Raw genomic sequence first — 23,111 nt, 5'->3', positions numbered from 1 at the left:
CACGAGATATGGTGGTTCAATATTGTATCATACCTAAAAAAAAAAGATTCAACTTGTATTAAAGGCAATAAGTATTGAGCATTATAAACTTTGAATGTTTGTAGTTTTGAGAGTTTGCATTGTATTTTCACATTGGTGGTGTAACAGTAGTGTTGGATTTCGGTTGCTTGATTTTACACACACTCGCTGACTGTGTGAATTTGAGTAATAATAATCCATTTCATTTCTAAGCGCCTTTCAAAACTCTCGAGTGTCATTGATTGTGGCCTGTGACTGATTGTCAATCAGATCTGGCCTTTTTGCCCGCATCCACCTACCAGTCATCCCGGTAAGCAGGGTGGAAAATAGACGAATTGATAAATTTCCGCATTGTGTGTACATTGCCAGTTCACGTATTGCCAATAAACCTGTTTTTTTTTCTACTCGGAGCACAGTAAATGTTGACATAACCTCCAATGTTCACTCTTCCACTGATAAATAACTGCACTATACAACAATGTTTGCAATTAACATTTTTTTGTGTAAGTTACCACACAATCTGCTCTTTTGTTAGTCCTCAGGGCGTCTATTTCTTTATATTACAGAAACAGAAAAAAAAAATCATCAACCACTTGGCATTTAGCATCTTAAAAATTGTAATGAGCATTTTTTTCTCCTTCTCTTTAGCAAAGCATTTAAGATGTTTTCCAAAGCATAATTGTGTGGTGAAGCAAGGAAGCAATGAATGTTGCAACTCATCCACTATTCTTGTCATTTTTTATTACACTTGACACATTTCTTCTGGCATTTCATTAGGAGGGCGTGGGTGGGGGCAGCCTTACTTATCACTACACCTACGGGTTTTCACCACCATTTTTTTCCTTCACGCGATCATCTCTCTTGGTAGGAGAAGACTGACACGAGATACACGTTCACTATTGTTCTGGGGCTGGCTTCTGCTGCTAAGTAGTCAAACTCTGAAAATACAAACTCTTTTTTTTCTCCCTCCTCCTCTTACCTCCTACATAAATCGCCTAGCTCAGTGGGGCTCAGTCTCTCTCAGTTGCTCTGATCTTCCAGTCGCAAAGCACCTGCTTTTTACCTTCAGATGAGGAAAAACAGGTCAGAGGGGTTTCCTGCAATGGTGGGAAGTAACAAAGTACAAATACTTTTCCAAATGAAAATACAATACTTCAACATGTTATTCCCGCTAGACAGCCAACAACCTCTGGCTTTCCAAAATGCTTAAACTAATAAAGAGGAAGGAAAAAAAAGTATGTTAGGGCTGCGGGCAAAATAGTCGCATCCTGTCATCCCATTGGCTAAGAGGGACACCTTAGCATATGCGTCTGTGTATGGAGATTGTTAGATATGTGTTCTTGGGTCCGAAATAAGCAAACATCTTTACTAATGGCAGGCAAAATCTACTTCTGAGAGACAACATGAAGGAAAAAAAAAAATGAGTGTACGGTTAACTCATTCACTGCCAGACATGCAAAAATATGTCCACTCCATTGCCAGGGTTTATGTCATTGTCGCAGTTTTAGGACTGCATTAACATTCAATGCAGCTTTCATCAGAAAAAAACTTAATTCTTAAATAATACGGCTGTGGAGTTAGATGGGCTCGAAATGAGGGCGGCTGTACAAAATACAATGCAATACATACATACTGGTTTATATAGCGCTTTAACAACAGCTGAAACTGGAACAGAGTGCTAACATGGAAAAAAGGGAAATACTGCCCCTTGTGGAAAAGAAAAAAACATTTACAGAGGCCAAGACCACAGCTTTATCGGCACCCACGCATGAAAATCAAAACCCAAATAAATTCAATAATCACGCTCTACGTCATATTTTCAATTCCAGAATAAATTCATGAATGGCTTTAAATGACTTAAATGTTAAAAGACCATACTTTTTATTCTTTATTTTGTTTTTTTATATTATGCACAACTCACTTTTATTACCGTATCATCTAATTGTAACATATATTTGTCATATATTTTGATACATGTTTATCCCTCGTAAAACATTTATGTCTAGGGGTGGGGGGGGGGGGGTGAAATGGATTAGGAAAGTTACATGGAAAACACACCTCGACTTCCAAACTACATCTCTAGTTCAGAAATTTGATCCAGAACCACTTAATTTTGTCAATAGCTGTACCAGTGTACATGCAATATACGGAATACATGCTCCACTGGCTTAACATACTGTTGTGTACATGTGTCTGTGTGATGAGATCTATCCCTAGCCCCATTAACATGCCCCCACCACGAAGTCATATTAATTGCTTAATTAGAGCTCATCGTTGTTAGGGTCCGTAGATGTAAATTATGGAGGGCCGTCCATTGGTAAGACAACGAAGAGGCCTGTCCACGAGCTTGAGGAAAGGCGAGAATTCGTCTGGGTGGAAAAACATGCCAGGAACCGTAAACCCATTAGCACGCCGTGATTGTTTGCGACAGTGCATGTGTTGCAGGTATTACAGCGATAGACCTGCTTGGAAGCAGGGGGGAAGGGAGCTGTCTATCAAAAACCCATTGTCATATTTAGACGTCCCCAAACAATTGAGCTTGATCGGCTTTAGAAACATGAAAGACACACAACAGAGCTTGAAGGGTTATTTGCGGCCACTGGTGATCCTTCCGCCAAATCCCTCAGTTCATTTGTATGACTCGGTTCCCTCGAGTCTGTCCACATTCCATCTTCATTCAACAAGTGCCTCATCCCAGGATGCTGCTAATTTATTCTCTGAAGAACCCACAGGGTATAAAAGCCAAGAACTTTTGAAAAAAAAAAAAGACATAAATGATACGAATCTTCCTTTGGTCAACCCTTTCCCCTCAATGTTTTGTATCCTGATGCCCTGAAAGAAACAATCAAGCAAATCGAGTGTCCTGATGTGACCTCTGTGTCTCATCAAAATTCCCCCCAGAGTATGCGGTTTGTTTCTTACGGGTGGCCATTATTCCTCCCACATTCTAAAACCATACATGACAGGTTAATTTAACACTCAAATTTGTTGCTTGGTATGAGCGTGAATGGTTGTTGGTCTATTTGCCGTGAATTTGGCTGGCAACCGGTTCAGGGTGTACCCCGCCGGTAGCTTAGATAGGCTCCAGCCTGTCCGCGACTGTTGTGAGGAGAAGCGGTTTATAAAATGGATGGATGGAATGATTACAAAAATGTTCTCAGGGATTAATTGACAGGTAATGAACATTTATCTCTAAGGCAGTGAACCACAAATCTGGATTCAGGATGACAAATTTCTGTTAGTTTCCTGCCCTCTGCTGGTTGTTTTGCATTGGTACCACATCATATTTGTTTGACCATCCGACATGGAGCATTTTTGGGTGGTGGCACTGGAAAAAAAACTGGCACCGGCCCTGTATATTTTATGACATCATATACAGTAATTAGTTTGAGGTATTTCATGTTTATTGTATTTATACTTTTTATTTATTTGTACTTTTTAGTGCATATTATGTTTGCAGTATAAAAAATAATAATCAACATTTGACATTTCCGGGGTTTTGTGTGGCCATTCATCCAGGGAGGATTTTAACTTATAACTGCCCTGTAAAAAAGATCAACAATGCAGGATCAATTTAAGTGGATAAAACGCAACCTGTTGGATATTTAACCATCGTCATTTTTTTATAGCATCTAAAATACCCAAAACACGCAGTATGATATTTTTATTTAAATGCAGAACACCAATAAATGACTTAAAGTGTCCAAAATCTGCAAAAAATTGAGCTGCGAATTGGGCATTTTAAGAAAGTCTCGCCCCCAATTCGTGACATCACGCCAAGACGTCTTGCCTTGCTCGAGAATCAAAACAATGGCTTCAGATTCGGAGAATATGCTTTCTTGTTACACATCCAGTTATGAATATGATTCAAATAGTTCTGAAGAGGAAAGCATACATGTTTGCAATCAATTAAAGCATTTATTTCATGCCATTTTGAGGCAACATTGGGGGGAAATGTCTCACCCAAAAAGAGGCAGAAAATGGCCACCGACCTCCTGTGAGGAATGAATCAGCCCGTTTCCACAGGCTGATAAATTCCTTACTTGGAGCTTGGACGCCCTCTTCTGGCTCTTTCTGGTGCAACACAAGGTTTGCAGACCAAACAAGCATTGACGCGACGGAAGGACTGCTACAATGTGTCCACGTTTGATATTATTCTACAGCACGCTGAATCTCTGGTTAGTATATCTGCCCCACAGTACAGAGGTTATGGGTTCAAATCAGGGGTTTTGCAAAAAACTAGCTGGATTAAGTTTGCCACTAGTGGTCTACACCACACAGAGACCTTGAAATGGGTCATTCAATCTTAACATTTTACTTGTGGAATCTCTTTACTGCCTGACCTACTCATCAGGTTTGAATTTGAATTCTCTTTCTGAAAATCTGTCTCTGAATGAAGTTTTCTAGGTTAAAACCCGCAAGTGATGATTATATTCTTTTTACTGTGCGTGTGTACTTGCAGTTGTTTGTATAGGTGTGTTTATTTATCTCAGAGTCATTATTATCACCCTGTTCTAATCTCTGTCCTTGATATTTTAATATCTTCGTCCTGAAGGTGGGCTGCATGCTGCAAAGCAAACATAGTGGTAGTCAGCAGATGGCGACGGTGAACTGTGTTACTGTCTCTGGTGTCCTGCAGCAATCCACTCTTTCAGTACAAAGTCAGTTATTCTTCCCCTACCAACTATATATCATTCAACAAGAATATTGTAATCTGGAACACGTTTTCTTATCTGCTGGCATAAACTACACTAATAAATACCCATTTGCGACAAACCACTTAGGGTCAGATCATTTTCCCATGTCACCTTTGATCCTACATGAGACGTTAGCACATCACAGAACCACAGTTAACAGTTTTGGTGTTATACCCCGAATTTTCTTTTGAAAATAATCAAATGTATCAGAGGACGGTCAATCGAACAGTTTTAGTTGACATTCAGTTAATGGGTGGTGCTTTGAGATAAATTCTCCAATATTTTCCAATTACCAATAAATGGAAATGTCATTACAGCCTCCAAAAATGATCAAAACATGTCTTTTTACTATATTTTAATTCATGAAACCAACAAGGATGACACACACACACACAAAAATAACATTAATTAAAAAGAAAGGGGCTGTTTCTGTCTCATTGCATCAAACTGTCCCTTCGAATGTGCCAGCTTTGGCCACATAGTGGCAGTATCAGCCGGAAAAAACGTGGATACTGTTCATTGAGGCGTGATGAATCCGATTTGAGTTAGGCAGAACGAGAATGGCTCCAATATGATGCATGTAGTCCTGCCTGGATGGATGCAATCATATTGAAGTGAAACATGTCCTGACTCGAACTCAATTGAGACTCCTAACGCAACATATCCCCTCTCACTTCATCCGTGTGGCAATAATATTAGTCTAGAGAGCAAAGAACATATGGGTTAGCCATGTCTGATACCATGTTTGATACAAGTACTCGACTGCTGAGTACTTACCAATACTAAGTAACATATACCACCAGTAATTTAGATTCATACAATTTTGAATAAATCAATGTCAATTCCTTTTTCCTTGCTTTTCTTAAAGACAGAACTTTAATTGACTGTATTCATGACTGAGCAGTGAATGCATATCACAAGCAATGCCCAAAAAGATGAAAAGGCCCATGGAACAGATACTGTTGTAACTCGCTTATAGCCTCTCGGGGGCGCTTATAGCCTCTCGGGGGCGACACAAATAACACTACCCAGTAGAAGGTGCCTTTGAAGGACAATGTCAAATGTGAAAGATGGCGTTGGTAAGGAGGTGAGTGCATCATGCACTCACCGAACTTGTTTGATTCACGGCTTCATTGCACAATCCTGAAGTGTTTCCACCTGTGTCTCTTCACTCTTTCCTCACTCGCAGCTCGGTCGCTCCCTTCCTCCTCCCTTCAGTCATGTGCTCTCGCTAAATAGACTGTTGAGAGGGTCTTAGCAGCTGCCGCTTAGAGTTGAAAAACCTGTGTGTGTGCGGTGTGTGTGTCTTGGCCACACAACACAACAACACACAAGTTTCTGTGTCACATCTGCCCCCTCGACTTGCGCTGGGCCCTTTTTAGCCTCTTTTACCAGAGACACCTCGAAAAAAGGCACATCTGAGCCATGAGGGAACATCTGTGGCATTTAGCTGCCTTTATTTTTGCTACAGTACCAAGTCAATGTGTGTGATATGGCTGCAAATGTGTGTACTCTCACAGATCACTTTGCCATATCCAGTTAGATGCGATTTATGTGTCTACAGTATATTTTCAAATTAAAGTGAACTTCTGAGATTGGCACTCAAAATCCTTGTTTTCCAAAGTGGACACATTTTTATTGGATGTTTAATGTTTGCTTCAAACTTGTTTAAAATGCCTTACCTTAAATACTGGGTCGTATTGTAACCAAAGTAAAATCTTAGTAAATCTAAATATAGTAAATCTTTCTTGTTTTCCTTCTTTGAATTCTGCATGCTAAAGGAGTAGTCATGGCAACTAATGGGTCATGTATTGCTATGTTAACATCTTAATCCGCCACAATAAGGATTTATTATTAACAGCAGCAAAATAATTGATAATTCAATAGAGTAATACAAATAGACTAATCACGATAATAATTATTCTACCTTTTAGCCACAATGTGACATGACATTTTGGTTAAAGTAAGCCATTTTAAACTAAAAAAAGTAATTATTCTCTCCACTTACTAGTTTCAAGTTTCAAATCCAAAAGGATCTCATGCACTATTGGCTTCAGTGTTTTTCATTTTGGTCTTCGTAAAATAAATTACTTGTAGTGAAATTTACTTGGCCACATTATTTATACGTATTTTACAGCGCATGTATTTTGTTTTGCTTTCTACTTTCTTTCCTTTCATAACTTTGCTGCTGTGAAATTTAAATTTCTCCACTGCAAGACTAATAAAGGCAAATCCAATCCAATCCAATAAAGAATCAAACAAGAGCACTTGATCTGATGGCTTCCACACAATGGATATGTGTGCTAACTACAGAACAGTAAACAGGGAGCAAGTCAGGTGACGTGCGCTTATCGCTCGTGTTGACAAAAAGATTCCAAGATGGAAGAATGATTCCGCATTGAGTTGACGCTGAGGGCAAGCCCGAGGTCTTCAAGGTCTCGGCCCTAATGATGGTATCTATTTCAGCGACTGCCAACACATTTTAACTGTACCGTCATGTCAACAGGGCCGCAAATCTTACCTCATTTCCACCATTTTTATGGCTTCCGACTGACAATAATTAGACAGACTATTTTTACCCTCTTCATGGTAGCCCATTTGACATTTAATTTAATTCAGTACTAAACACAAAATGAGGTTGTAATGTGGTTTAGTGTGTGGCAGACAGGTTGCTCTTTTTCTTACATTTTGTTTTTTAATTGGTGCTATAGTGCGGAAAATATAAAATAATTGGTTGCCTCTGTTGTTTAGGTCAGCTTGACATACAATTGAGTGTCTGTATGCAATACGTAAGCTTTTATTACCTGTACGTACTTCTCATGTTTACTGTGGTGCTGTAGAAGTACTCATCTTTGTTTCTGTCAGCATGTCTATACGGCAGAGGTGTTAAAGCTAAGGCCAAGGGGCCAGTTATGACCCGCCACATCTTCTTATGTGGCCCGCAAAAGCGAATAAAGCATGTCCAGTTCCATGATGCTTTCTAAAGTTCAAAGAAAAATTTCATATTGTATATGTAATCCACAATAACGGTCATTGTTCTTGATTTCAAAGTCAAAGTCAGCTTTATTGTCAAATATGCTAATATATCTGATTTTAAAAGAAGTTATGAATCAAAAAACGAAATAATAAATAATGAGACACAATACCAAAGACAGACAGTCATTCAATCCAAAGCACTTTCTGCACCCTCTTTGTCATATGAAGCAGTTCTAGATGGACGAGCATAGGATTAAAGCATCCTTTTCACCAGTGGATCAGGGACATAATGGTGAAATGTGCCCGTCTGCTACAAGCTAAGTTTGGAAAGCAAACTGGTAGCTGTAGCATCCTTTCACGAAAAGAGATTGTCTCACATTTCCTGCACGTAAATCCTCTTCAATTCCAAGCTGCACCATTCTTGCAGGTTTGTGTAGCTAATAATAATAATCATCCTAATCATCATAATCACAATATTCCAAAATAAAATACATTAATAAATAGTTGTGGACTATCACCTTGTTGGCTAATCATGCCAAAAGGTTCGTACATTATCACTTATTCAATTAGCCTTTTATGTAAGCACTGTACAAATGTACAGAAATTAGTTTGACACCCCTAAATGGAATACTGTAAAAACTACACAATTAGATTGCCGCCCTGTGACCATGAAAGGAAGAAAGGAACGGCATCAAGTATTAGATCGGGGCATTAAATCACAATCCACATACTCCATCCATTTCTTTTTTTCTTATTACCTGTACTCTGTTTTACAACATGAGAAACATGCAAACTGCAGAATTTATTCCTGTCCCAAGGAGAGCATTTATGCTATGCAATAATTCCAGTATGCCTATTACAACTAATGTGAGCTGAACTGTTGTCAATTGTTGCATTTATTTCTGCTGCTTCCCTGCTGTGTGACAACAAATATTCATATTGCTGGATTGGTCTTGTGGGATATTAATTTCTCTTAGATCTTGTCCATAAAGACACAAAGACTTTTTATCATTTCTACTCACAGATCACTAAAATCCAATTGGAGCTGCAAACTGTGTTTTGATTCAAAAGATGCCAGCGCCTCCAATTGAATATTTGGACATTAACAGACATAGAGATACGTATCGAATTAACTTCCCCTCGGGATGCAACTTTTTGTCAGGGAAGGCCACATTTGCAGTCTTTCATACATGTAAAATGACACCAAGAAACGTATTACATTTTATATTCTCAAACTAAGCCAGATCATATCAAATACCATCACCCACTGAATGGAACGGAGTCATTCCACTTTTCTAAATCGAAACGTCCTTTAATAGTATCGAGATAACGATCGAATTGTCTCTTTGCTACACCCCTGGTTTCTCGGCTTTGTCCACTTGGAATCAGCGTTTTGTTTTTCCAAGTCTGGTCACTTTTCAAACTAGGTACAGTGAGACCTCAACTTACGAACTTAATTGGTTCCCAGACAGAGTGTGTAAGGCGAAAAGTGTGTATCTCAAAAAGAAAATTCCCATAGGAAACCATTAAAATGGGAATAATCCGTTCCCGGGTTTCCATAAAATATACTTTTCAACTAAATAAGCCTCAAAACTACACACAACATACCTTATTCTATGTATAATAAATGTGGTATTGTATTGTAATGAAAGAACTACACTACATTGTATCATAAAGTCACTTTATTTGCATTTGTGATGGTCATTCATGGCTTGATGGAATGGCGTTGGAGGTCGAAGGTCAAACGGAATTGCTGTTTGGAAAGAGAGGCACATTACATGAGGACTGTAATTAAAGAAATAAACTGTGCTGAAAAATAAAGTTTTATTTACCTTTTTGATGGTCATTGATGGCTTATGGAAGGAGAGTCACCTTCCATAAGGACTGTTGATAACTTAACCTCTGGTGCTGTTCGGTCGTGTGCTTCCGCCGAAGATCACTCCGCCAGCCGTGGTGGGTGTGTATTATGAAAATAGTGCTTATTATAAGGTTTAATTTTCAGAAATTTGAAGTTTTTTAAGACGAAAAGTTTGTAAGATAAGGTGTTGGTAAGTTGAGGTCTCACTGTACCAGACTTAACTCATTCACTGCCATTCACAAATTTATTTGGGACTTGAAAATATGACGCAGAGCGCCATACCTGAGTTTTTTCGGGTTTTGTTTTTTCATGCTAGGGTGCTGATAAAGCGCTGGACATGGCCTCTGGCAATGTTTTTTTCTTTTCCACATAGGGGCAGTATTTCCCTTTTTTCTATGTTAGCGCTCTGCTTCAGCTGTTGTTAAAGCTCTATATAAACCAATATCTCATTATCTCTTGTTTCTATTTGTAATTGTATTATATTTATTATTCTATCTGGTTTTTCTATGCTCGTCTGTGACTATAAAGTGTCCTTGAGACCTTTGAAAGGCACTTCATAATAAAATCTATTATTATTATTATTATTATTATTATTATTATTATTATGGATTGCATAGTATTTTGGACAGCCACCCTCATTTGAAGCTCATATAACTCCAGACCCATAAAATTTAGGAATTACCTATTTTTTTCTGATGAAAGAAGATACTCTCAGATTTCTAACTCTGTATTGAATGTTTATGTAGTCCTAAAACTCAATGTTCTCTGGGTCCTGGAATTCAAGTAACAATCGCTGTCTGTGTCTTTTGTGTTGTGTTATGTATTATTTATTTATGATTTATATTTTATTTTTTGTTGTTGTTTTTGTTTCAAGATGGCGCTACAAAAGTGGCTGACTTTACAGCATTTCCTATATTTAGTTTTTCTACTTCTTCATCATTTTGTTGCTGTAAATGTATCCACTGCGAGACTAATAAAGGCTAATCCAATTGCAAATCAAGCAGAAAATGAGTGATTTAAGTTTTTTTGGAGTGTTTATGGAAAATTACAATAGAAAAGAAAGATCTATTCTGTTTGAGCCTGTACATTTTCTTATTGTGCGCGTCCGTGTGCGCGTGCGTTTGGACCTGTACAAAGTGCGCAACAGCATCCCCGTCCCAAAAATTTCATGGAGTCAGCAGGTTGCCTTGACAACTGAGTAATAGTCTCACTTAAAAAAACATCACGGAAAAAGTGTTAAGTATAAAGGTGAAGTGGCTACCGTGCGGCTTTTTGAGAAGGAAATAGTTGATAATGTGTGTAAAGGGGCGCGAGGTGAGTGAACGCAAGCGTCCACTTGAATAAGAGAGGAAAAAGAGGCAGAAGGATTAGGACGCCAATGATGGCTTTGCATAATTACCCTTCTTTCCCAATCCTTCGCGCTTTTAACGGCTCCTCGCTCATCCTCCTTGGAGACGATGTAATCTGCACGTCCAAAGCCTCTCATTTGTCTGGCACTGTCCTCTTGATCAATCCCTGCATCCATCCTTCTGTCCAGCCACCGCGTCCCTTCACCTCATCCTTTTATGTCCTCCTCTTTTTCTTCCTCGCTGCACTAACGAGACAAACAGACGGAGACGTGAAGGTGAGTGTGTGACGGTAATTAATGGCTTTGTTTGGTTTTCCTGTGACACTTTTCACAACCTCCAGCTGTCTTCAACAAACACACCCACACCCAGACATCCACGGGCTGCTGCAGCTTGTCATCGTTATATGAGCAGCCACCGGAGAGGAAGGAATTAAAAACCATCAACACCAACCTGAGAAAAACCACAAGCTGCCAATCAAGCCATCCTGCTCGTAGTACAAACAGGCACAGTCTCGACATTGCACGCAGGGCCGTAATTTTCCGCCTCTCTCAGCCAATGAGAGGACGCGGCTGCCCGCGGTGTTATGGGGAGGAGCGATGGACCCCGCCGGTGATTGACAGCAAGCACCCTACAGGTGGAGGGGAGGATGGAGACAGGGAGGAGGAGAAGGAGAAGAAAGGCACTTGCAGTGAGACTTTCACCCACACACACACATATACAGAGTGTCTCCCCCCGCCACCCCCCCACCCTTTCTACCTTGGGCTCCAGCTCTCCCAGGCACACGAGCCAGCCCGAGTGCTGCTAACATCAGCTCCAGAAAAGCTGCATCAAGATGAGCCAGTGCAGGAAACGCTGCAAGAGGCAGCTGACCAAGGTGGCTCGATACCTCTACCGCTTCCTCATGGGAACACTCACCCAAGGTAAGGCAGCCCGTGAATATTCACACCCAGGCCAGCGGAAAGGCTTCATGGCCGCACGGCCACGTCTGTCAAGATGGGATGAGTTGGGAGTTCATTTCGTGCCCTGGTTGTGATTGGGAATATTATGCCTTTGCTTCTTTGGGTCCACAGTGACATTTGACAATTCCCTCGTGCTTGTGTCTATGTGCATTATATTCATATATATTTATATATGTTACATTTAAAATTTGACTTGTACTTGTATGGACCGTTTCTATTAATTCTCTATCATACTTTGCGTGGAAGAAGTCATTCAAACTCATTTCCCCGTGCCCACCCAGGACTCCAATTTGAATGAATATTATTTTCAATTCAAATGCTTTGTCAATACTCTTTTGCATTTCTATGTATGCTTTTTTTAACGCACATGTTGCACGTAATTAAACAGATGTCTTCTCCTTGAAAATATGCTGATATAATATGCGCCCAGTGTACATGTTCAAGCGCATTAAAAGGGCTTTTATTTTATTCAGTGTAATCTAAAATCTGTTTTGTCGCCTTTTCTAACTCACTTTCGACACTATTTCAATTCTGAAATTGTTGCAAAAACCATAAAATGTACTTTCTAAGCAATTACCACGTGAAAACGTGTTCTGATTAGTGACGTGTTCTGATTAGTGAAAGACCACACACACACACACACACACACACACACACACACACACACACACACACACACACACACACACACACACACACACACACACACACACACACACACACACACACACACACACACACACATACTGCATTCTACGTCATTTCACCAACTCCATTTTGGTCTTTTGACACCCTACACTTGACTTCATAATGCGAATCTCTGGTTTGAATGAATGAAGTTTCGAAGTAGATGGCACCAAATGCACATGTTGCCCATGTTGGCCTCAAACAACCTTCGTCCTTCTTTTCAGCGATGTCAAGCAAACATTCACTCTGGGGAGATTCAACTCAAGAGTTGAACTCCTTCAAAAGAATAGCAGCGTTTGCACGACCTTGTCTGTGGAAGCTGACACAAATTCTAATTCGACAGGCATGCCACACATTTCTTCCTCACCTTGTTTATGTTAGACTTTTGTAGTACACGTTTGTATGTATAATAGAGGTTCGTATTTTTGGGGCACACTGTGTTTTTTTTTTTTGGGGGGGGGCAAAGATTTGGCTTGTCAGCAAAAAATGCATTTGGGCTGTCTACTAAACTTTTTTTCAAGTTAACAGTTAGGGATACAAAATTCTTTGGAATGCGTAGCTACATCTTATTTTTTGACAATGTGTCTAGACATAAGAAGTAGTAAAATATAACAACCTATTGAACTATTTCAGAGACAGAAGGACATTGACGGCTGTCCTTCATCAACAAGCCATTCTTGATCAACACAAATGACTCACAACTGGAGGTCTTTACGACCAAAGGAAAAAAATGACAGTTTGCTGGTTGTTTTGGGGTTGTTTGATGTTTATTTGCTATTATGATGTTGTCAGTTGTCTCTAAATGCTATTGTGTAGTTTTGACCAAACCATGACTGGTGGTGGAGTAAACTAATTAGACCGTCAGCCCGTATTGAACTCACTATTGACATCAATGAATCATCAGAGGTGCAGTTGTTTAGTCTTAAGAAATGTTTTTCTTAGTTTTTTAATATATAAATAAAATCACACAAGTGTAATTTTTTGCCATTAAGTCAAATGGCAGCCTTGACATTTGGCTTCAAAATGATTTCATGAAGCTAAAAATCTCACATCACATACTTCCCTGGTATTCCTGCCCTCCATGAACTATTTATTTAAAAAGACACAAAACACACCACATGCCCCTGTATGTGTGCAAGCACGTGCATGTGTAAGTTTACCAAGAGCTGGGGTTACCTTGACAACCAGTTCGCCGCATGTCTGTAGAAAGACTAAGTGAGCAGGTGCCGCAATAGCTAACTATGGCTGCGCTGTATAATGGCCGCGCTGCTTAAGGGAACTCATCAAGGCCATTCACACTTGCCTGTCTCATTCTCGTGGCCTCTTTGGGCTGTGGCAATGCGCTGAGGGACTTGCCATTTAGTTAACGCCTTGGGGTTGGGGTGAGGGGGGGCAAAATTGAATTTGCTGCGAACGAGAATCATTAAAGGACAACCGACGTCTCCGGACAAGTTGTGTCCATAATTTGTAAAATGGCTTCAAATGACTTCTACTGAGCGTATTTTACAAAGATCCCACCACATATAGCTATATTTTACATTTTAAGACTCGCGCTGAATATTCAGGAAGTCTTGTTTTTGAGTTGGTGACGAGTCCGTACGTGACATCACTAAAGGACCGCCCCTGACCGTAAAAAAGACGCATTGTAGCGGTCCTTCCATCACGTCAATGTATTTAGTAATTGTTTGGTCTAGACCTCGTGTTGCACCCAAAAGCCGCCAGAAGGCCAGAAGAGGGCGTCCAAGCGCCATATAAGGAATTTCTCAGCATGTGGAAACGAAGGTGGCCACAGGAGGTCGCCATTTTGTGCCTCTTTTTTGGTGAGAGATTTCCCCCCAATGTTGCCTCAAAATGACCGGAATAAATTCTTTCATCGATTGCAAACACGTATGCTTTCCTCTTCAGAACTATTTGAATCATATTCATAACTGGAGGTGTAACAAGAAAGCATATTCTCAGAATCTGAAGACATTGTTTTGATTCTCCAGAAATGCAAGACGTCTTGGCGTGACGTGACAAACTGGGGGCGGGACTTTCTGAAAATGCCCAATTCTTTGCAGATTTTGGACACTTTGAGTCATTTTTATTGGTATTTTGCATTTGAATAAAAATATCATACTGTGTGTTTTGGGTATTTTAGATGCTATAAAACGTTTTTCTGATGTCAGTTAAAAAAACAAAAAAGTGACGTCGGTTGTCCTTTAACATATGAAAACTATAAAGGTTAAATACTTTGTCCCTAAAATCGCTTCGCTGCGGATGTTACCTCTTTACATGAGTGCTGCGCATTGGACCACCGATGAGGCGTTTGTGTTTATAATTAGTCATTGTACATCTATTATAATGGTAATAATAATGATACATTTTACTGATAAGCACCTTGAAGCACCACTGTAAAGTGTCCTTGAGTTTTGAAAGGCGCTTATAAATGAAATTTAGAATTGTTATCATTATTATAGAAATCACAGCCCATATATTTGTTTCCGCTTTTGTTATAAGTTTTCATCTCAACATAATTATCATACTGGGATATGGTGTTTTGTTCATTGTAAAACAATTGATTAAAAATTTAACAATAAAGAACCATGACTAAAATATCCTTTTATTTGGGTTTAAGATCATTAAACCACACATTTTGCTCACAATATTGCTCAAAATATAATATATTATGACAATGATTGCATCCTCTTTCTAATCGACGGGTACCTGAATGTTGCTTTTGAGCCTTAATGTGTGGGTGTTTGTGTGTGTTTGCTGTTTCCGATGTGTGTTGCTATTCTTCTTGCCCTAACTTTGCCCACTAATTAGTTTGTCTTTTTCGCCTCTGGAGGAGAAACAAAGCTAGTATGTGTGTGTTTTCACTCTGTGGCCCGAAGAGGTCTCCGTGGAATTTTCCCAATCGAGGGAGGCACTTACTTCATTTGTTTGGTGTGATTAGAACACATTAACTGGGAGAAGCTTGTTGCTGTATGTCAAGCTGAGCGCATTGTGTGGCCCTTATATCCACTTGAAGGCTGACTTTGATATCCGAGATGTCCAAGTCACGCTGATTTGTCCTTTTAGCGGCTTTCTTATCTGACATGGGCAGTCAAGCTCATGTCTATTGCTTTCATCTGCTGCACCAAGCTTGTGCTCAGTGTTACGGTTTTGGTCGGCAAGAAGGCGGGGAATTACCACAGATGGATATTTATGTTGAATTAAAATAGAGCTGGTATGGTGGACAGGTGCTATTTTGGACTAATCGGAAATGCCAGATGGTCTTAATGAGAGTTAGAATGCTATTGATTGTTACATTTTCGACTCATGAATATAATCATGTTGATGATTTCACAACATTATCAGCAATGCTAAAAGAAAACATTCGGTACAAATAAATATCAATAGACGTCTTTATTTCTGCAAATCTCTGCATGTGTTTTCATTTTAAGACTCAGTACAGTATTCTCACAATGGAGAAATTCATAAAGTTCTAATAAAAATCCCAAAATTAAAAAAAATCACAATTTCCCACCCCTGTGTGTTTTATGGGATGTAATCACTTTGGCATTTGGTTGCATGAAAATCTTTTAAAACAACAATTTAATGTATTTTACCGCATTCTCCATACCACCATTATTTCAGTTGCCTTAAATTATTATTTCTTAATTTATGTTACGTCTGGGTTGAGTGAAAGGCACTTATTAATGAAATTTATTTAGTTTTTCTGCCTGAGATTCAATTCTACATTGTTGCTGTATACCATGTAAGGCAACTTATTTTATTTTGCCCATATCTAAAAGTATCTTGGATGCCTGAATAGCTCTGTGTCGGGCAGTTTTAGTTCAAGGTTCAGTGTTTGAAGTCAGAATGCGAACAGCTTTGAGACAAGTGGCATTGATGTATATTTTTCCTTACTGTGTGCTATAAGCAAGTCTAAGAAAAACCGGAGACCTCTGTCCTACTAACAACCAATTAGCTGAGATTGCTGCACAGCATTCTTGCAGTTAAAACGGCACATGCCCATCAACGTAAACAACAATTCAAAGTGATTCAAAGAGTGCAAAGCTTCTTTCTTAATCCCAAACCGTATTCTCCATACTGAGCCGATTGTATCGTCTACTTTTGATTATATACATTTCAGCAGAAGAGAGTGTCAGCGCAGAGCGCCAATTCATATTTGGAACTGAATTTAAAGGACAACCGACGTCACTTTTTTGTTTCCTAACTGACATCAGAAAAACGTTTTATAGCATCTAAAATACCCAAAACACTCAGTATGATATTTTTATTCAAATTCAAAACACCAATAAAAATGACTTAAAGTGTCCAAAATCTGCAAAAAATTGAGCTGTGAATTGGGCATTTTCAGAAAGTCCCGCCCCCAGTTCGTGACGTCACGCCAAGACATCTTGCATTGCTGGAGAATCAAAACAATAGCTTCAGATTCGGAGAACATGCTTTCTTGTTACACATCCAGTTATGAATATGATTCAAATAGCTCTGAAGAGGAAAGTATACATGTTTGCAATGGATTAAAGAATTTGTTCCGTGTCATTTTGAGGCATCTGGACTGCAATGTAGCGTCCCAGAAAAGAGGCAGAAAGTGGCGACGTCTTGTAGACTTGACAGTGTATTGCGCTTCCACAGGCTGATAAATTCCTTATATGGAGCTTGGATGCCCTCTTCTGGCGCAACACGAGGTGTTCAGACCAAACAAGCATTGACGTGATGGAAGGACTGCTACAATGTGTCCTTTTTTTCGGTCAAGGGCATTCCTTCAGTGACGCCACGTACGGACTCGTCACCTTAAAACGTAAAATATAGCTATATGCGGTGGAATCTTTGTAAAATACGCTCAGTAGAAGTCATTTGAAGCCATTTTACAAATTATGGACACAACTTGTCAGGAGACGTCGATTGCCCTTTCAGCGGTTAGGAGGAAAATGTCTTTTAAGAATCATACTTCTTGAAGCGGCTTGGAACTGAAGCGGTGGATGCTCCAGCTTCGCGTTTGCTTTCAACATTTAGCTTGTCGCAGACATTTCACCATGATGTCCCTTAAAAGGACACTTTTATCCTCTCCTCTTTCATAGAGAACCACTTCATACAATAAACACAACAAAGAGGGTTCACCGGAGTGGCTGCCTTACAGCAGGTCCTATATTTTATTTTTCGACTTCTTTTACTTTCCTCTTACTTTCATCAATTTGCTGCTGTGAAATGTAAATTTCTCCACTGTGAGACTAATAAAGAGTAATCCAATCCAATTTAATATATTTTCATGACGTGCAGCAATGCCTTAATGGAAGGCGGCGGCGGTGGTTTTCACAGATGTCACACGTGTATTGGTAAAGGTCATAAATCCATGGATCATTAAACACTGAATCACACAACTCTTCCATTTAAGGAAGTAACTAAGTGAAAAGTTAAGCTCCTTGAGGGCTGGCCGGGCAAAGAACACAATTTATTGTTTGTTCATTACAAAACGGCGACTCCGCGGCCTCCTCTGCAGCCGTTTGACAGTTTGACTCCCCGATGACTTTTCACGCACGTTGTTTGAACTGCTAACAAATAGCTTTAAATCAATATTTCATGTTCGGTGATGAATGTACGCGGTGGGCCACGGCGTAATGATCATCGCTTGCGGCTCATTACCGCAAAGTAATTACTTTCTGGGATGGAGAGAAACAAAGAACATGTAATTTAATCTGGCATTCACTCGCTTCATGGGATTGATAAAGTGCACATTTTCATAATTTTGGATATATTTTTTCCCATTCAACTTTCAGTTCACAGAATGGTGTATGAACACTTAGAAACTCATCTTCACTCCCATTTGTTAGCCACTGTGGGATTTTTTGTTTCATCATGAAACAAGCTTCTAATCTTCTCTCCGAAGCTCACTACCAATTTCCCTCAAATTAACAACCCATTTCTCGTTTAAAAAAATACAATTTCACATTGTGATGGGGACTAGATTAATGACGCGCATTTTCTCATGTTATCAAATAGCACACTACAAAGATACTTTGTTATAACCGAAGTAAATTAAACATGTTCCGCCGCAATCCTCAACATCCTGTGGTTCGTTGAGGAATCTTGGATGCGCAATGCAATTATGTACCCGTGAACAAAATTTATTTTAAATGGAACCAGTCATCCTCCGATCTCTCGGCCTTTAAGCACTCATTGCTTTGAGAATCACCACATTACATTCATTACTCCGTCCCTATCTGACAGGTATTATCACACACCTGTCTGTTACTTCCCGCTCCCGCTGACAAGTGCATGTAAAGCATGAATTTTAATGCTGCTCAATAAAACATCAGCAGATGCAGACGGGTGTTTGGAGTCCGTCCGTCTTCATTGTGCGAGGAGTCATCTGGCAGTGTGTGGTAATGGCGCTCACATAGAGAAAAGGAAATGTTCATTAACTACCGAGTGACAGTCCTGCGTTATTCACCATGTATGTCAAGGAGTTAGATCTGTTGCAAAATGTAGGATTTTTGCATCATCATTCCTGAATACGTCACACAGCAGGAAGCAAAGCTAAAGCCTGAAGTTGATATCGTTCCAAATCATTTGCGATTCCCATTTTAATGCCAAGCCGTGTTTTGCCATTTGACAGCATATGGAGATGCAAGATAAAACCATATCTTGCATCTACAACTGTTACATTGTGAAGTTTTTCAAATTGTTTGAGACAAATTAGGGAATAATTTACTTCTCTGGAAATGCTTCTTGTCCCTTTGGGGTATGGATATGCCACTCTTCCTTCCCTGTTGTCTTAGTGGGAGACAGCAGAGGAACGGGACACAATTTATACAGTTGCTGACATTTATTTCTTTATGGGCAAGTATATAAAATTATATATCGACTTTGTGGTTACATTTTTTTTCTTCTAATTTATCATCTTGTAGCAATCAGCATGAAATTATTATACCAGTGGGCCTCAACTAAAATTCATTGATAATTTTTATTAATATTTAATCTAGATTTTACTTAAACGAGAATCAGAAAGCCTCTAATAGTCCCATAGTGGGGGAATTTTGTAATCTACAGCAGCAAAATTGAAATGGGGGGTGGGGGGAAAACATTGCCAACGACATGGTGATCACACTTATTTATGTAATGTAGTAATAAAATGCAGTATGAGGTGTAATACTTTCATAGCTTTTGCAGGGTACTGTATTTTTAACTGCATGCATCACCTTGACAAGCGAGACAAAAAGAAGCCACGTGGTCGAATGTTGCGTCGCTTCATTTTCGGGGACGTTATTTTTTATTTTTTTTTTGACGCCAGACATGTGAAGATTCTCAAGTCGTCTCCCTGGTGCTCATAATTAACTTGGGCTTCATGTTGACACCTTCTGAATTGCACAAGCACGTGACCCAAAAATGAAAAAAATGGAGAGGGCTATAAATAAACTCTTTGCTGAAGTTCAATGTCAAACCTTGTGCAGAAAACTTGGAGAGTACCAATCTATATTTACGGCAGCACAGTAAGCTTTTGTTCAGCAGTTCATTGTGGTGCATGCTAAATAATCCTCCTGGGTATTTCACACTCGGGGGCTGAAACCCAGAATTTGAGGGGGCGAAAAATAATATGCAATGAATTTACAATGCCATTTTACTACTGCATTAGTTAAGTGTGATCGCCGTGTCATTGGCAATGTTTTGTTCCCTTTCAAAATAAAACTCCAAAAGATTTTTAAAAAATCCCTGATGCACATACCTAAGCCATTTTTTATTGCTTCATTTGTGAGCGCGGCACGGACAGAAGATCACACAGAGCGGGTTAAAGATGGCAATAAATGGGACTTTTTTCCTCTTGTCTAAGGTGCTGCTGCATGTTAACCAAGAGTACTTTGGTGTTTTTTTGTTTTTTTTTTTGTTTATTTTTTTAATCCCCAGGAATTTTGTGGGACAATACCCCCTAGGTTAGCGGACGCCAAACCCCGGCCGCAGGCCAGTACCGGTCCAGGGGTCATTTGGTACGAGGCCACACAGAAAGAATATATAATTTATATTATTTCTGTTTTAGTAATTTTTGAATTTGAAATATATTTTACTTTGAAAATTTACTTGGGTGTCAAACTCATCCATGTTGCGCGTCACTTTGGAGTTATATCTACCCTCTGAGGTGCATTACGACACAAACTAAGTAAATGTTTCATCATCACATCGTATGATTAATTGTACTATTTCATGGATTACAAGTTTTGAAGTCAGTCAACTGTTTATTTGATGTATGTGCAAGTACTGTTCAAATCAGTGTCAACGGAAAAAAACAGCCTCAATGTTCGTTATGACACATGATAATTTGACATTTCGGTCCAGATTTGTGCAAGGATTATGGAAGTCGACACAGCTTTCACACGGCATATATGATGTGACGTGCCAGATTTGGCCTTTTCACCTGACAGCCAACCTTCCTCACCGTTCTCCCCTTTCCTCCTCCATTCATCACCTGTGTGTATGTATGAGTGTGTGCGCGTGTATATGATAGAGTGCTTTATGCACATTAGTAAACAAATTATGTTATTTCATGTTTAGCTTAGTACACATTATGATTATTGCACGTTTAATTTAGTTACATAGCATTATCAAGCTTATTAGTTCAATAGTCGTTGCAAAGAGGCAACGGCTCCGACTTCAGTCTAAGACCCTCCCAACACTGAGTTGTTCGTAGCTGAATTTAAACCGAACAGTATATTATACGCATACACACACACACACACACACACACACACACACACACACACATATATATATATATATATATATATATATATATATATATATATATATATATATATATATATATATATATATATATATATATAGAGAGAGAGAGAGAGAGAGAGAGAGAGAGAGAATATGTATGCTTCGGACTACACCCTGACTCAAAAGAGTTTTGAAACCCGCTGATAAAGTGGAGTCAACGTGGCTCGTAGCGATTTGTTACCCGCTTACTACGCCAAAAAGCAAATGGCACACGAGGGTGCAAAATGACGCAATCCCGGAAGATGACATACATTTACGGGACGCATATTTAGATCTCTCTCAACTTCAAACACAGCTGATTCGAGCGGTTTAGCTCATCAGTGAGCTCTGTGGAAACGATCGTGATAAATTGAATGGGGTATGTTGGAGTAGGGAGAGCCCTAAAACGCTCTTGAGGAACCATAGTTCCATACCCCTGCTGTATGACTAAGATAAAAGCAGTACGGCCACACAGTGTGACTGAAAAAGACATTTAAAGGACAACCGACGTCTCCGGACAAGTTGTGTCCATAATTTGTAAAATGGCTTCAAATGACTTCTACTGAGCGTATTTTACAAAGATTCCATCGCATATAGCTATATTTTACGTTTTAAGACTGGTGCTGAATATTCCGGAAGTCTTGTTTTTGAGTTGGTGACGAGTCCGTACGTGACGTCACTGAAGGAATGCCCCTGACCGAAAAAAAGGGCACATTGTAGCAGTCCTTCCATCACGTCAATGCTTGTTTGGTCTGAAAACCATGTGTTGCACCAGAAAGAGCCATAAGAGGGCGTATAAGCTCTATGCAAGGAATTTATAAGCCTGTGGAAACGGTCTGATTCATTCCTCACAGGAGCTCGGTGGCCATTTTATGCCTCTTTTTAACAAGGAAGCACATTCTCAGAATCTAACGCCATTGTTTTGATTCCCCAGCAATGCAAGACATCTTGGCGTGACGTCACGAACTGGGGGCAGGACTTTCTGAGAATGTCCAATTCGCAGCTCAATTTTTTGCAGATTTTGGACACTTTAAGTCATTTTTATTGGTGTTTTGCATTTGAATAAAATATCATACTGTGTGTTTTGGGTATTTTAGATGCTATAAAACGTTTTTCTGATGTCAGTTAGGAAACAAAAAAGTGATGTCGGTTGTCCTTTAAATGAGCTGTTCTATGTTGATTTTGCCATGTGCGTGTCTGCATTTGCCCTGACAGACTGGTAAGTCCGGGGGTTTAGTTCATCTTTTGCTCAGTCAGCTGACCCTCAACAGGGTAACCAACATCCAAAATTAATGGATGAAAAATCTAAATTTACACAGTTGAAGATGACTGAGGGTGTAACACTTTTCAGTCCAGATAGGTTTCAGCAAAAGATGAACCTTAGTTTGAAGCATATGTTGAAGTGACACAAGAAAAACAAAACAGATGATCTTTTTACTCCTGTATTCCCAAATTCTGTAATACAATGTTGTGTCTCCAAGAGCAGAAATAATATTCTTGTATCCAATTATTTTTCAACTGTGACGAAAAAAAGGATGAGGAGCTGAAGGTAACACATCGACTTAGATATTCCACTGCAGTCGTCCAGCGACTGACTCAGCAACAAAACAATCACTGCAACGGCGACAACCGCTTTCATTTGCTCTGTCACCACAGCCTCGGTCAGCAAAACACACACACTGTTCTTTTTCTTTCAGTGTTGACGTTGTGATGACTGAGCCATAATGTTAGGTCAATACATTAGCAATGCGATGCTGTTCGGTCCTGACATCTACTTTTAACGCATCAGAAGCGCAATTCTTCAAAGGAAAAATAATATATT

General features: G+C 39.4%; 1 protein-coding gene across 3 annotated transcripts in view; it reads left to right on the top strand.

Moving 5' to 3' along the window:
- Positions 1–23,111, top strand: part of LOC148889341 (A-type potassium channel modulatory protein KCNIP2) — an 89,713-nt gene that overhangs the window by 23,207 nt on the left and 43,395 nt on the right. The window contains exon 1 of one of the 3 annotated variants that reach the window (XM_089011846.1): positions 11,621–11,818. The exons of the other annotated variants lie outside the window; for them this stretch is intronic. Within the exon in view, the coding sequence (XP_088867972.1) occupies positions 11,731–11,818 (88 nt within the window). The 5' untranslated portion in view covers positions 11,621–11,730. Of the gene's footprint in view, positions 1–11,620; positions 11,819–23,111 lie in introns of those variants that run through there. 3 annotated transcript variants of the gene reach the window in all.

This window comes from Hippocampus bargibanti, linkage group LG13 (assembly GCF_051943395.1).
Source record: "Hippocampus bargibanti isolate YZ-2025 linkage group LG13, ASM5194339v1, whole genome shotgun sequence".
Taxonomy (NCBI): domain Eukaryota; kingdom Metazoa; phylum Chordata; class Actinopteri; order Syngnathiformes; family Syngnathidae; genus Hippocampus; species Hippocampus bargibanti.
Note: the sequence above shows the minus strand (reverse complement) of the source record. Positions and strands in the feature narration are given on the sequence as shown.